Source organism: Dermacentor andersoni, chromosome 7, assembly GCF_023375885.2.
Source record: "Dermacentor andersoni chromosome 7, qqDerAnde1_hic_scaffold, whole genome shotgun sequence".
Taxonomy (NCBI): domain Eukaryota; kingdom Metazoa; phylum Arthropoda; class Arachnida; order Ixodida; family Ixodidae; genus Dermacentor; species Dermacentor andersoni.
Window position 1 is genome coordinate 121377980 of NC_092820.1, and position 14718 is coordinate 121392697.

At 44.3% G+C, this 14718-nt stretch overlaps 1 protein-coding gene across 1 annotated transcript in view; it reads left to right on the forward strand.

The window, feature by feature from the left end:
* LOC140219496 (glycogen phosphorylase-like) overlaps positions 1–14718 on the forward strand; it is a 52750-nt gene that overhangs the window by 26665 nt on the left and 11367 nt on the right. The window contains exons 9-14 of the mRNA XM_072289304.1: positions 189–335; positions 2963–3126; positions 4585–4699; positions 7655–7756; positions 10899–11105; positions 13061–13282. Of these exons, the coding sequence (XP_072145405.1) occupies positions 189–335; positions 2963–3126; positions 4585–4699; positions 7655–7756; positions 10899–11105; positions 13061–13282 (957 nt within the window). The remainder of the gene's footprint in view (positions 1–188; positions 336–2962; positions 3127–4584; positions 4700–7654; positions 7757–10898; positions 11106–13060; positions 13283–14718) is intronic.

Consider the following 14718-nt stretch of genomic DNA (forward strand, 5'->3'; position numbering starts at 1 on the left):
CAAAATTTGGAGTTCTGCTCACTGACGGACAAAAGTGCACTGTAAAGCTAGACGACTGTGTTGAAAACACATCTCTTTTGATTATCCGAGATCAGGCCTAATTAATTTTCGCACTGAGGGCGCAAACAATTTTCATTCTTGCACAAAGGGTTTTTCACTCGTTCACGTTTTTTCTGCTTTTTTTCTAGGCTATGGAACTGACGACAAAGACATGTGCCTACACGAACCACACGGTGCTGCCAGAGGCCTTGGAGCGCTGGCCATGCTCCATGTTGCAGAACATACTTCCGCGTCACCTGCAGATCATCTTTGATATCAACGCCCGTTTCCTTGACGTAAGTCTCGTACAGTCGAATCTCAATGTGACAAAATTGTACTTGCAGCGGGAAACTTCGCTAAATCATGAATCTCATTCAGTCAGTGTTTCTGTGTCTCGGCAGTAGTAATTACCTCACGGGTTCCTTGAACAGCCATGGTGGGTACCACATGGTCGGGGAGCATTTATACCATGATCAAAATTGGCGAATGACATGCCAAAGTGAATAAGCGAATATGGCATTCTGGTGATTGTCTGGGTTTGATTCTGAGCCACGATGACTGCATTCCGATGGGGTGGATTGCAACGACACTCGTGTAGTGTGCTTTGACTGCACATTAATATACTCCCGGGTGGTCTTAATTAATCTGGGGCCATCAACTGTGGCATCCGTAGTAGCCCGGCCTCTGTGCAGTTTTGGAATGCGGTAATGTTTTTTTGTCAGTCATGAATAAAAAGAAGTCGTTGGCACAATGTTATAGTGGGCATCAGTCGTTGGCACAATGTTATAGTGGGCATCAGTCCGAGGATGACATGAAAAACGGGCTTATTTTGAATATTCCCGCCTCAAAAATACCCTGCTCCTGGACAGCCAAAAGTTTGAATCAGATTTAAAGAGCGAAGGTTCTACGATGAAATTTTTATATTTATTATATTTACTCTATTATGTACAGCATTCTATAATAATAGAGCCAACGTCCAACCTTTGGGACTCCCTACATGCCCCGAGAACGTCCGAAAAATTGAATGCGTGCTTTAAGGCACGTACGCATTCAATTTTTCGGATGTTCTGCCCTCAAGGGCTCTAATCGCCACGTGCACGTCCGAAACAGCTCTAAGGAAGTACACTTATTAGGCGTATCAGTGCTCGTACTGCGATAGGCGACGGCGGGTGCATGTGTGTGTAATTAAAGAAATCTTGCCGTGCCCGTAACAGTTGCCCCCTCCCACTTTAATATGCTTCACCGCAGCACATTGCGTATGCGTTGCCGCGTAGTAGTGAGGCGAACATAGATGAGGCGAACCTGACTTTCGGGAACCGCCATAATGCAACGTATCGTGTTTTCCGAGCTTCGAAGCAGGATGCGAAGCTGACTTTCAGGAACCGCCATTATGCAACGCGTCATGTTTTCCAAGCTTCGAAGCAGGATTACAAAGGCAGAGTCGGCGCCACTGCTAACAGCGGCGAATTGTATTAATGATAAACGTGCCACCGAACAGCAAGCAGCTTGGTAGCGAACGTCGAAGTAGCTAGGCCCAGTGTTGCCACGGTGGTGGCCACGGCTGCCAGCAGATCTGCATGTGAGAGCGCTGGTTCGAGGCGGCAAGGTAATAAAAATGGCAGCGGTGGTGGCTTCAGTTATTGCCGTTTCGGACCTGCGGTCATGGCAAACAATCCGGCAAATTAGACGAGGAATGTTTTTTTTTTATTATTGCTTCCGAAATTTTCCACGTTCTTATATTGACTCTATAGGATATGTGGCGGTGCCATGAAGGCGTCCGAACAATCGGGCGTCCGTAAAATCAGTCGCTGACTGTATACCTATCTACTAGGGGTTTCGAATATTTAAAGTCTTGAACACGAATTGAATATGACACTGAGCATTCATATTCGAAAAGGAAATGGTTGGTATCGTCGAATATTTCAAACTAATTACTAATAACCGACTGTTAACTGAACTAATAACCGACTGTTAAAATCCTGTTACTGTTCTTCCACGCTAAACAAAGTGTCACAAATTATGAGAAGTGAGATAATGCGAAAAATCTTCAAAGCAATGCCAAAACAAAATGGCTAATGCAAGCTTTGTATTAGGTAGCCTGCATGTGAGCCTGTGATATTTGCTTGTGGTCTGTAATTTAGTGTATTTGGCAGTTTAGCCAAGTAGCAATTTTATCCTTAGTTACAACTAGTGATGGAGATCGCTTGACGAGGCCCTTGTACTACAGTTGACTTGAATGGGATGATGATTAGTACTATGATGATCCTTGTTGTAACTTGCATTGAAATGTCATTTTCAGCACTATTTGTTATTACGCTGTTATACAGTTGATATAGCAACATGAATATAATGAAGTATAGTGTGCTCTCTTTAACTGGGTAACTTAAGGGACCATTGAAATAAGTTTCGTTTATCTTGGCGCTCTTTGGCCATAACTGGCCCTTGCGCCATAAAACGCCACACATCATCAGTTTCGTTTATCAAGTTTAATTTACCGAATATTGATCTGAAGGGTACAGAAGATGCTTTTTTGTAGGACACTAAGCCAATAAGTGTAGCAGATCTAATTTCAAAGCTTCTTCTTAAAATGTTTCTACTATCATGCAGCTGCTGACCTGGCAGCGCAAAACATAATTACAAAAAAGAAACAAAAAGTGATTTGGTAAGAAAATTCTTGTTTTAGTGAAAGATTTAGTAAAGCAATAACTATTAAGCAACAACAAAGTAAAACAATAACAAATTTGGACTGTGCATGGTCTATATGGCAGCATACAATGCAGCATTACTGTGTGGCTTACTTCACCAGATAATGCATGCTCATGCCTACAATTCACCACGGTTGCCATACCCTTGTGTCTGGTGTGCCGTTCTAACCGACTGGTTCCACCATACGCCGGTCAATTTGCAAGCGTGCTTCTTCCAGGACGTGAGCAAGAAATACCCCGGGGACCTCAACCGGTTACGGCGTATGTCGCTGGTCGAGGAAGAAGGTGAGAAGCGCATCAACATGGCTCACCTGGCCATCGTGTGTTCGCACAAGATCAACGGTGTGGCACGGATCCACTCCGAGATTCTCAAGAAGGACTTGTGAGTATATGCGCTGCAAACTGCGGTTCAACAACAAAGCCGTCTGCTTTCGCACAAATTAACATGAGCCAGAACTGTGCCTGTTGTCATGCCACCTCTGAACAATTTTTTATTATTAGAGCCAATGGACACTATGCAACCAATATAGTTAAGTTGTCTAACCCACTTATGACAATATTCAAATGCCAATAAAATTGCATTGTTATAACCGGTTTGCATGAAAAAATGCGCAGGGGACAAACATCACACATTTTAATCTTTAAAAAAGTTACAGTCGAAGCCACTTATGGCATTACCAGTTTTAACAATGCTCGGACAACAATGAGCAGCCCCAGCACCGTGAACATTTGCCTGCGTTACACGGTAAAATAGACGCAAAATGTTCCCATGCCACACTACTGGCTATAACAAACAAATCTGGCCGCTGGGTGTCACTGCCAAAAATAAAAGCGAAATCCAGCAAAAGAAATGAATGCAAGCCTCCGCATTCACCTGCCTGCCGCACACCTTCGCCACACCAGTCATTGCACCGCGCATGGCACGCCTTCATTACATCGCCCTACACATCACGCACCCCTCTCCCATCTCCCTCCCACCCCTCCGATACACAGGTCGACTGCGCCAATGTTAAGAGGGGTGACAGGAAAACGGGAGAGGCATGCAAGGCCGGTCATGCGACAAAGGCATCCCGTGAGGGGTGCGTGGCACAAAGGCTGGTGTGGCAAAGGTGTCCAGCACACTGGCGGATGCGACAACGTGCTTTTCTTTCTTCTTTTCCTTTTCAAGAATTTTGCATTCTTTGTAATTGCATTCTCAAACACCCTGTAGGAAGATTTAAGTATAACCCATAATGTGGCATGGGGGCCAGACCTGGCATACATGTCTGAGACTTGACTTCACGTTGCGTCAACAAGAAAAAGCTAAGTGAAGTGCATATTAATGCTCATTGTAACTTTTTTGGTGTGCAAACCTATGAAAACACAACATAGCCTGCATTAAACACTTAAGAAACCATTACTGCATTGTCTTGTGCGCAGGCGACCTTCCCTTCAAGTTCCCGAATAATTTGTTCAGCTGCCATCTTGTCTGGACAGCCTGCACTGTTTTTGAGTTGGATGCTGTCTTTGCGAGGCTGCTTTCTATGCTAGCTTTGTCAAAATTGTGTTGAGACTTAAGATGGCTGCTGCCTACTTAGCTACCTATTTAGCTGTTTTTGGTGAGTATTGGACCACTGCCTTACTGAGTGTCCCTGCATGCTTGCCGTGAGGAGCATCGTCTGAAACACATGCCTGGGACTGTATCGTGTATCATTTTCATATCCTTCGATCCCATTCACTTTTCATCTTTCACACAAAATGGCTGACACCAGCAATAGTTTGGGCTCAGCATTATGTATTTTATGCGAGGATGGAAAAAGATTGAAAGCAAAATATGGCCCCCTGCTGCTGGTACCTGCAGGTTCAAGGACTTCTACGAGATGTACCCGGAGCGTTTCCTGAACAAGACCAATGGCATTACTCCCCGCCGGTGGCTCCTGCTCTGCAACCCTAGCCTGGCCGATCTCATTGCCGATGTGAGCCTCACCTTTTGCAGCCACTTCATGGCAATTTTTTTTTCTAGGTTTGGTTGTGGCATGTGCAATCTCATTTGGTGCGCAACTACAGTTCCCGACCGATAATTTGGACATGCTTGATTATTCAAACAGCTCCTCCGACCGAAATTTTGGACACCTTACAGTGTGCTGTGCAATAGTTTGGGCACCAACTGCACGACTGCATGCTAATTTGGCCACTGAATTGAGCAAGAATAGGGATATTTGGGTTTTGATACGTCACTGGCAGCACTCGCCAACCGCGCCCAAACCGCAGGACAAGCTAAGCCAAGACAGTAAGTTGTAAAGGCTACTTGCGTGATTTGTCATGCGAGTTTCATTAACGTAAATGCCGAACCGTGTTGTATAGCAACACGGTTCCGGGCAAATTCTTCAAGAAGTGTCAAGTGATATCAACTCAACACTCGACACCCGTGCAAGCGAAATGCCGGACAGTGGCTGTTGCGAAGAAATACATGACAAATTGGCTGTTACATTGCTGTCAACTTTTGTTATGTTGCCAGGGATGAAGACTCAATGGATGCATTGACCGTACTACTTTCGTCTCGGTGTCATGACAGCATGGCAACAGTTGAGATACAGGCCTTGATTTTGTAGCGATGCTTTCCGCTTGATTCTATGTCACTCTTATCGTCTGCCATTCATGGCCAGCTGATCCTGTTAACATGGGCAAGGCGTTGTTCTGACTACTGACTGACGAAGCATGGAAAGGAATAGCATAAAAATGGGCATCACTACAACAATGTGGGCATGAATTGTCTGGGACAAAGGCAAGATACATGTGTGTGACAACATATTGACCCTGGTGTTAACAGCGCAAAAAAAAGTTGGTGCTTGTGGTGTCGCCTTCTCGTCTCGTGTCCCATCTATGTTTTGCACTGTTAACACCAGGATGCAAAACCAACAAGCCCAAGCTGCTATTCTAGCAAGAAACACATTGACAAAATTGGGTCATATTCTTGGATCATTTTAAAAGATACTTTCACTCTCGCAATATTTCCTGTGATTATCACCCGATGCATCGATGGCAGACAAGTTATCACTGTAATAAGACAGCGAGCTTGGCACTGTACCGAAGATGCAGTCGCTTGCAGGTGCCAACGCATCTTGCTCTAGTCACGCGAAATAGAAGGTATCCCTGAAAGCGATGAACCGACAGTATGGCACAGTTTTTTTTTTCGACTTATGTAATAATATTTCTTATTTTCTGGCAAGTCCAGCATTTCAGACTCGCAATTATTCGGGCTGTTTGGCAATCACCGTCTAGTCCGAATTATCAGTTGGCGCCTGTATATCAGAGATGCATGAAATGCGACAAGTGCACTTAAATGTAAATGCAATATTGTGAATGAATTTTGTACAGTGACCTAAGTTTTCTTCTTTTGAAAAGCACAGTGTATAGGCAAGGCCGTGACATTCCCATAGGGACAATGGGGCTGGTTTTTGCAGGCAACGCTAGTGCCACCTGGATTGTGATGGTAGTTGCACTGATACCAGAACAATGTTCACCTACTAATACTACCTGAAGTTTTGAATATATTCACTTATAATCTACATTTAAAAATGACAGGCGATGTCTATAATTTCTAGTTGCTTGGAAAGTTAAATGTGGGTTGAAAGCACAATGACGGTTGTGAGGAATAGCGCACAGCAGACGACTGAAGTCAGCGTCGTCTGCTATTGCTGTTGCTGTTGCACTGCCCGTAGGTACACGACAATTTCATCTCGTTCACATAATAAATTAGCCTGTACATTTACCTTTGAAGGTTGGTGCTGCTGCATAGGCTGAGTGAAATGGCAGTGCTAATCACATCAACTTGCTCCAAATGAACAGCTTTATTATCACAGCATCGATGTTTACATGAAGTAAAAGCCTGTAAATAGCATTTCGGGAGATATACTGGTGTGCAACATGCCTAAGTGTTTATGTGCAGAAAGATACTACATACAGTCTCTTCGAACACCTCTAGTGAACAGAATCTGTCTGCCACTGAATGAAGAAATGCATCCGGCCACATTGCAAGCTGGCATATTGCTAAAGTTCCTCCGCTTATGTAGCTGACAATGCCACACCACTTCGTTCACTATAATCAACAAACTGCAGGTCGATTTGAGCATAAACAGGTGGCTTTCACAAGGGCGTATTCTATTCACTGTTCTTCTGGCCCAGACTGCCTACTCTCTTTTTTGCGGTTATCCATTCCAGAAGTAGTCACGATATAAAGGTTTTCAGCCTTTAAGCTCAATTTGCTTCGAAGAGTTTAAAATTTAAGAGAAATGTTTCTGTTTACATATTGGTTTGAAGCATTATAAAGTTTCCAATACAAGGGCTCAGCTGGCACTTCGATTACCGCTGCCAGTGGTGGGCTGTCGTCGTTTCGATGGTGGCGACACCTCAAGGCTGTGACACAAACCACGCCACATGCCACAGGCTTGGTATAGTTGCAACCATCACTGTTTGGGTGTTGAAGTTTTGCTATGTCATAATCTGAATTTAGGCATATTAAAAAAGCCGTTATACAGTGAAACCTAATACTATAAAGAACACAGATGTAACAAATTATCAGATATAATTACGTAAATATAATTTTCTTGATATCAGTGTGCAATAAATATGTGCTTATAACGAATATCAGGCACAACGAATGCATTTTTGTGTGAAATGTTACTTCATGATATCACGGTTTATCACTTTCAGCAGTTCCTGATTAGATATGTTGACAGGCAGAATGCCTCACTCCAATGAGGCATTGTACCGAATGCCTCATCATGCAAAAGTTAAGGTACCTCTGCAAGCAATCATTCGAGAACACAGCCCCATGTTTCAATTCACTCGAGACTTCTGATCCGAAACTGACTCAGTGTGCCTATCAGCTCTGGGTTTGAAGTTGTCAACTTCGTATCTGTTGTCCCCAGAAAATTGGCGAGGACTGGATCGTGCACCTGGAGCAGCTGACCAAGCTGAAGCCTCTGGTCAACGACAAGGCATTCCTGCGAGACTTGCAGAAAGTGAAGCAGGTCAGTGCTCCTTGAGAAAAGAAAAGGAAAGAAAAGAACAAGTGCCTCAGGAAAATCGTGTACATGACTTTTAGCATGTGCTTTAAAAGGTGAGAGTATCAAAAGCACACTTTTGTGAATTCATACACAAGACACTGTCTTACATGCCGCTACAGCTTGTGGGTCAGCACACAGCCATAATGTTAACCCCTTCAAGTGCTGTGTACATATTTGTGAATGCCAAGATAGTGCATCAAAAGGAAAAACGCTACAGAACGTAGTAATGTTTAAAACACGCTGCCTACATCTTGAGACGCATTTTATTGGACATTTCCTGCAAGATTGATAAATATGTGCAAAGTGTTTTGGTGAAACGAGCTGGAAGGCAAACATCTGGGTGTTGTTTAATCTCACTTGCAGTACAGTTGCATAGTGGGCTCACTTCTTTCGTTGTTTCTGAACATTTTACATCAGTGATATTTTTTTCAAATGGCTGGATGGGTGTCTTCCAAGTATGCTGAGCATGTAATATTTGACGTTCTCATATCTGACATTCCTGTAAAAGAGTTTGTGCACTGAGTTCACGTTATGTAAACTTTATTAAACTCTCTGAAGAAATAAAGTTTAGTCATCGGCACTGCTGCAGTACGCTTTTAATGATTCTGATGATATAAGAAATATGCTAAAACTAAATTTCCATTGACAGAACTAATTGGAACCTTAAATTAAGGGTTAGCGGCCACAAATTTTCTGGCCCTTTAACGAGCCTAGTTTCAGGTAGTGTAGAGTTAGAGCAGGCTCTGTGGAAAATATTACGTTTGAAATACAAGTGAACACTTTACGAAAATCTTGCAAATTTACATGTTTTAATGCCAAAGCTGAAAACGACAACATTACCACCTGCCGGTAATGTTGCGAAAACCCAGAATGCTGACACCCAGTGTGGTTTCTCAGTATGGACCTCCGAGATTTGGTGGCGCCCGTTATACATGTGAACAGTGTGCTGGTATTGTGACACATTCACTAACAACCATGTGCATATGTCACCTGCTGAGGGGCTATTTAAAGGCTGTTAGAAGACGATCCTCAATAGCCAGCCCTGTAGCTTGGCCAAGATTGCTGCAGTGGTATTTGATGCCTATTTATAAATAACCAATTTGTCCAAAGTGAAAATATTGTTGCAGTTGTACTTTAATCATTGTCTTCGCGCATAATAAATCTACTATACTAGTTGATGGGACGTAAAATAGCTGCACTAAATTACCAGTTTAGATTGGTAAAAGTATTCTTTCAAAACTTCATTTTAATTCATTTGATAAAAGTGTGTTGATTATCCTTAGGGACATAATTGTTAGTTGGGTTATTTTCTATTACCGACTGGTATGTTACGAACATGAAAAAGAGCAGCTGTGGTAGCCCAGTAGCTATGGCATTGCATTGCTAAGCTTGGGGTTGTGGGTGCAGTCCTGGCCTACGGTCACATTTTGATGGGGGTGAAATGCAAAAACGCTTGTGTACTCGGGTTTAGGTGCACATTTAAGAACCCCAGGTGGGCAAAATTAATCCGGAGTCTCCCACCCACTATGGCGTGATTCATAATCAGAACATGGTTTTGGCAAGTAAAACTCCAGAATTTATATTTTTTAAGGTGAAAAACTTTTTTTGCCTTAACACCCTAATTAGCTGAAGGCAATCACATGCACATGGCGAAAGTAACTGTTCTCGTGTTTCTTGTAAAATGTGCTTTTCTTGGCCTAAACGCAGATATCAAGCTTTAGCATTGTGTGATAGGCTGCCATGTAGATGCTGTATTCTGGATTTTCATGTCAACTCTGCAGTATTCAATATGAAATTTACAGGTGTTTTCTTGTAGTCCGTGATGGCACAATTGTCTAGATAAAATTGGCATTAGCTTTTGTGAAAAAAAAAAGGAAATATACAATGTCTTTAAACCACATTAATACAGTTCCATGTGCGTCTGACTTCATATCGGAGATGAATAGTCTGCGTAATCACTTCCGTACTCCAAGCGCTGAGAGACTCTCAAAGCATTGGGAACTTCCAATGGTGGTTTTTATTGCAAATGGCACAGGGATGCTTACAGCAAAAAACTGTTTACAGAATTAGTGCTGACCTTACACTCAGTATTATCTCATTTTTGGAGCAGTGTTATTGAGGCAGCACACTTGGACGCAGCAAAGCAAGTTATCATCAGTTTATTTTTATGTCCATTGGCAGTACAAAGGCCTCTCCCAGTGATGTTCATTAAGTATAGAGAACCCCATTGACGAGCTTATTGAGGGACTGTGAAAAAGAAAAAAAGAAACATTTGGGAAAATGTCATGAGGAATGCTGCAAATCTCCGCAGCCATGTCAGAAACAGTTCTGAATGTCTGTCAGTACAGTTATTAGATATCTTGGTGCTCATACTGTGATGGGAAGTGGCGCGTACACATGTATATTTAAGGGACACTTGCAATGTTTTATGACAGTGACCCCTTTCAACTCTTAATATGCTTTACAACACTACTTCGCTTATGCTTCACCGCATAACATGGTCTTATTGTGGCGAAGCTGACTTGAAGGACTTGACTATGCTAGGCATACGAGACTCTTGCACGCTTCAAAATAAGTGTAGCCCTGCACTCGGTGGATCTGGCCCAGAGTGTGTGGTTGCCTATAAGTTTTAACCAATGCATACTTTGCTTTGGGTGCTTCGCCAACTCCTCTGCATGAATGCAGCACCTGGCTTATTGCACACTTTGGTTGCTTGTTGCAACGCACCGGTCACTTTTTGCAATGTACAAGCTGGCTGCATCTATAAATTTACGTAGCTGCCACGTACAAGCTCAATGTAAGATGCAGGAACATTACATATTGGTGACGTATCCAGGGGAACATGATAACATGAACAGGGGAACGTATCCAGGGGAACATGATAACAGTTGTTATTTAGGTCGGGACCGTGAAAGCACGGCATAGCAGTCATGAAAACGCAGTGGGGTTCCACTGTATCGGAATTTTGCAGTGAGTGTCACTAAATGTTTCTGCACAACAACTTGCAAATGACGTTAACAGCGAAGTGCACTTTTTCAAAGCGGCGCTGAATTTGCCCATCTGACAGGGGTATTACACGGGCCCATGCTGATTCCTTCGGTTGCAGGAAAACAAGATGCGGCTGTGCGAGTACCTGCACAAGCTGACGGGCATCAAGCTCAACCCATCGTCCATGTTCGACATGCAAGTGAAGCGTATCCACGAGTACAAGCGACAGCTGCTCAACTGCCTGCACATCATCTGCCTCTACAACCGCATCAAGGCAGACCCCTCGGCGCCCTTCGTGCCACGCACCATCATGATCGGTGGAAAGGTGCATAGCTTGCTTTCTTTGTTTCATTCTTGTTTTGCCACATGGAAGATGTTGATTTTGCCATAATGAAACATTGGTGCCATCTGTGTGTGCTATGATGAAAAAGCAGCTTTCATCATAGCTGTGAAAGCACAGACCATTTCACTATTTAGAGACTCTGGCAAGGTTCCACAAGTTTTTGTTGCAGGAATGAAGTGGGCTAAAAAGACGATGGCAAACAACAGTAGTACCGGCAGAACATAAGCTTGCAGATTAAAAAATTTTTCTTTGCAGCTGATCATAATTTTACAAATCAATTTCAATATAAAACGTTAAGGGCCTGTACTTGAGGCATGATACACAACTCTCTTATGTAATGATGTGCCTTATATGTTGAGCCATCTTGAAAACAGGCTACTTTTATTGGCATAGCAGGCTGATAGAATATGGGATCAGAGTTTTCTTGGCATCGTAGGCTCACTGCTGCCAAGGCATGTATAAAACTGTCCATACCAGCTCACCCATTTAGGTAACACTTGGTAGATAGTGAAAAAATTCCAGCAGAAACCATCTCGAAATGGCTGTCAACGCTAATGCAATTAGCATTGAAGCAATGTAGCGACACACCTTATTGGCCGCCACAGAAACGAGTCATGTATGACGCGTGTGCTGCTGCCGAGCTCCTCTCTTGTGCTTCCTTTTGGACACGCTGCACCACGAAGTCAGTGGGTGGCACCATTCTAAATATATATGATAGTGATTCAATTCCCAGTGCCAGATAAATTTTAAGGGTGCTTCTTGTCATTGAAGAGAGGCGCATACCCAGCGGTACATACCCAGTCGCCCAAGTAGATCTTAGAGGTTAATTGTAGAGTGCCACATAACCGGTGCCACATAGCCGGTGCCACATAGCCGGCGCCACATAGCCGGCGCCACATAGCCGGCGCCACATAGCCGGCGCCACATAGCCGGCGCCACATAGCCGGCGCCACATAGCCGGCGCCACATAACCAGCACCTCATGACCAGCAATGCATTACCAGCAACACAACCAGTGAACCAATTTGGCGTGAAGTAGGTGCATTGAAGAGCGGTACACAGCCAATGGCAAGTACGTAGTGACCCAAGTTGGCATGAGAGGTTAGATGCGGACAGGCAGACATACAGACATACCGCAAACTTCATAAACTATTCAAAGAATGCTATTCTCATTAAGCAAGGCAGCTGCATGAAGACGGGACTGAGATCTTTAGTGATGCAGGTCACTTCTGTGTCGACAGGCCAACAAGTGACCAGTGAAGTGCCGAGTGGAAAGGCAACTGGTTCACTGGGAAGCTGCAGATTGGGCTACAGTAAAGCAAATGCCAATGCTTTATCTGCGTAAAGGCTTGGAATCTGCATAGGCTTTTACTGTAGCTTCTTGCTGCTTTCTGGATGGGGTGCCAACTGCTCCCATTCTCGGCTAGAGTCGGACACTGTATGGCTTCTTGACATATGAATGCAGTTGCGTTACGTGTAAGCAAAAACCAACAAATGTAAATTGTTGCTCTGGTATGCATGCAACAGGCACTGAATCTCGTATCTTTCAGTTAATTCTTGGGGATTTCATTCCTTGCTCGTGCTACCTTATGCTGAAAAGCACTCCAGTGCTGTTGAGGATTATAGTCTGCACGCTCAAGTGGAACCCCAAGTGACACTGACAATATGCGGGATGATGTAGGCACAGCCACGGTGGCCTAGTGACTATGGTGTTCTGCTACCAAGCACAAGGTTGTGGGTTTGACTCCTTGTTGTAGTAGCCACACACCAGTAGGGTCAGAATGTAAAGGTGTTAGTGTACATTGAAGCATTGAGGTCGAAATTAATCCCGAACTCCCTCTTACCTCCCCCCCCCCCCCCTTACTACAGCGTTCTTGATAGCCAGTGCTTTGCATTGAGATGTAGCACCCCACAATTTGATTTGATTTGATGACGCAGGCGGCTCCGGGCTACCACATAGCGAAGCAGATCATCAAGCTGATCATCGCGGTGGGTAATGTGGTGAATCACGACCCTGTGGTTGGGGACAAGCTGAAGGTGATCTACCTGGAGAACTACCGTGTCACCCTGGCCGAGAAGATCATCCCGGCCGCCGACCTCAGCGAACAGATCTCCACTGCCGGCACAGAGGCTTCAGGCACCGGAAACATGAAGTTCATGGTTGGTCTCCTTCCTGTGATGTTTTTGTTATTTTGCCGCCAGAGTGGTCTGCATGTGTTTAGTTTTTCACTTGCTGCTTCTGGGTATTGCAGTGCCCATTGGCAGGACTTGCTGTTAGCCCAGTTGGTGCCTACTCGACATAATATGCACCTCTCCATTGCCCGTTTCTTTTCGTTTGTGTGTGCATCTTTTTTTTCTCTGAGCTTTCTTACCTACCAAGTCAAGTGTCCGTGCATTGTATTCTGCTGCTTCTGCACCTCGCTTTTACGGCTGAGCATGGTGTTTCTGATACTTGCCCCTAGATCCATTGGAGATGTGGCTGTGAGGGTTTCTTCAGCAGCACTTCAACCAACTTTGTGAATGACTGCAATTACAAGCACTGGCTCAGTTTGGTTTAGGCTTAATGCACGAAGCAGCTACAACGAACAACTCTGAATGGGTTTCAATTGCTTAATTGCCACACTGCACATGATTGTTTACAACTGTGCCTGCCTGCCAAAATCCATTGTGCACGGTGCCACAATGCAGAGAAGGAAGGGACTTGACGCACAGCAGTTCCTGATGGTATACAGTAGGACCTCGTTGACGTGGTCTCGTTCGCAATCGAGAACACAAAAGATGACCCAATCGATGTTACGCTAGCTTTTTATATGTTACCGGAATACACAATTTTTCGGCACCGACGTTCAGTACGTCGCTAAACTGCGATCGTATGATACATTTTCCGACCGCTATATCCCATTCAAACAAGAAAATGCATGAGGTGCGCGCGATCGAGAATGATATATAGCTGCCTGCTGCGGCAGCTTCACCGCAATACTCGCCTGCCCATCTCGCGTGAAAACGCCAGCGTGCACTCAGTTCCTCATTTCGGTACCAGCAAATCTTCTCTGGGGTCATCGCACGCGGCATTCACAGCTATCACCACAATTACTACTGTGATAAGCATCTTTGCCTATCTGTTTCACAGCGCCTGGTGCCGTCGGAAGCGTAGTGCATGCTTTTAAAGGCGATAACCAACCAAAACACAATGCCGTTTCGTACTGCAGACTGCCATCGTATACGTTTTCCGGCCACTAGATCTACTAGGCCACTAGATTGGCAGCATACTGCACGCTTTTAGTAGGCAGCGATAATCCAAACGCACCGCCGCTGCAGGCGGCACGATGTGGGCATCACGTTTCGCTTCGGCGTCATCCGGCGTATCTCGATTTCATTTCGGTTTCCCGTCGCCCTCCTAAGAGGACACGGACCCAACTCCGATGCGGCTTATCCAGATAGATGTAAAACGCAAAAATGTTTTTCTGAGGTAATCCCTGAACCGATTTTAGCGAAGTTTTTTTGCATTTGAGAGAGAAAATTAAATTATAGTGACTGTTGGAAGCGGAATTTCGATTTAGGGCTTGAATTTTGTTACATCTTCAAAAATTTGAAAG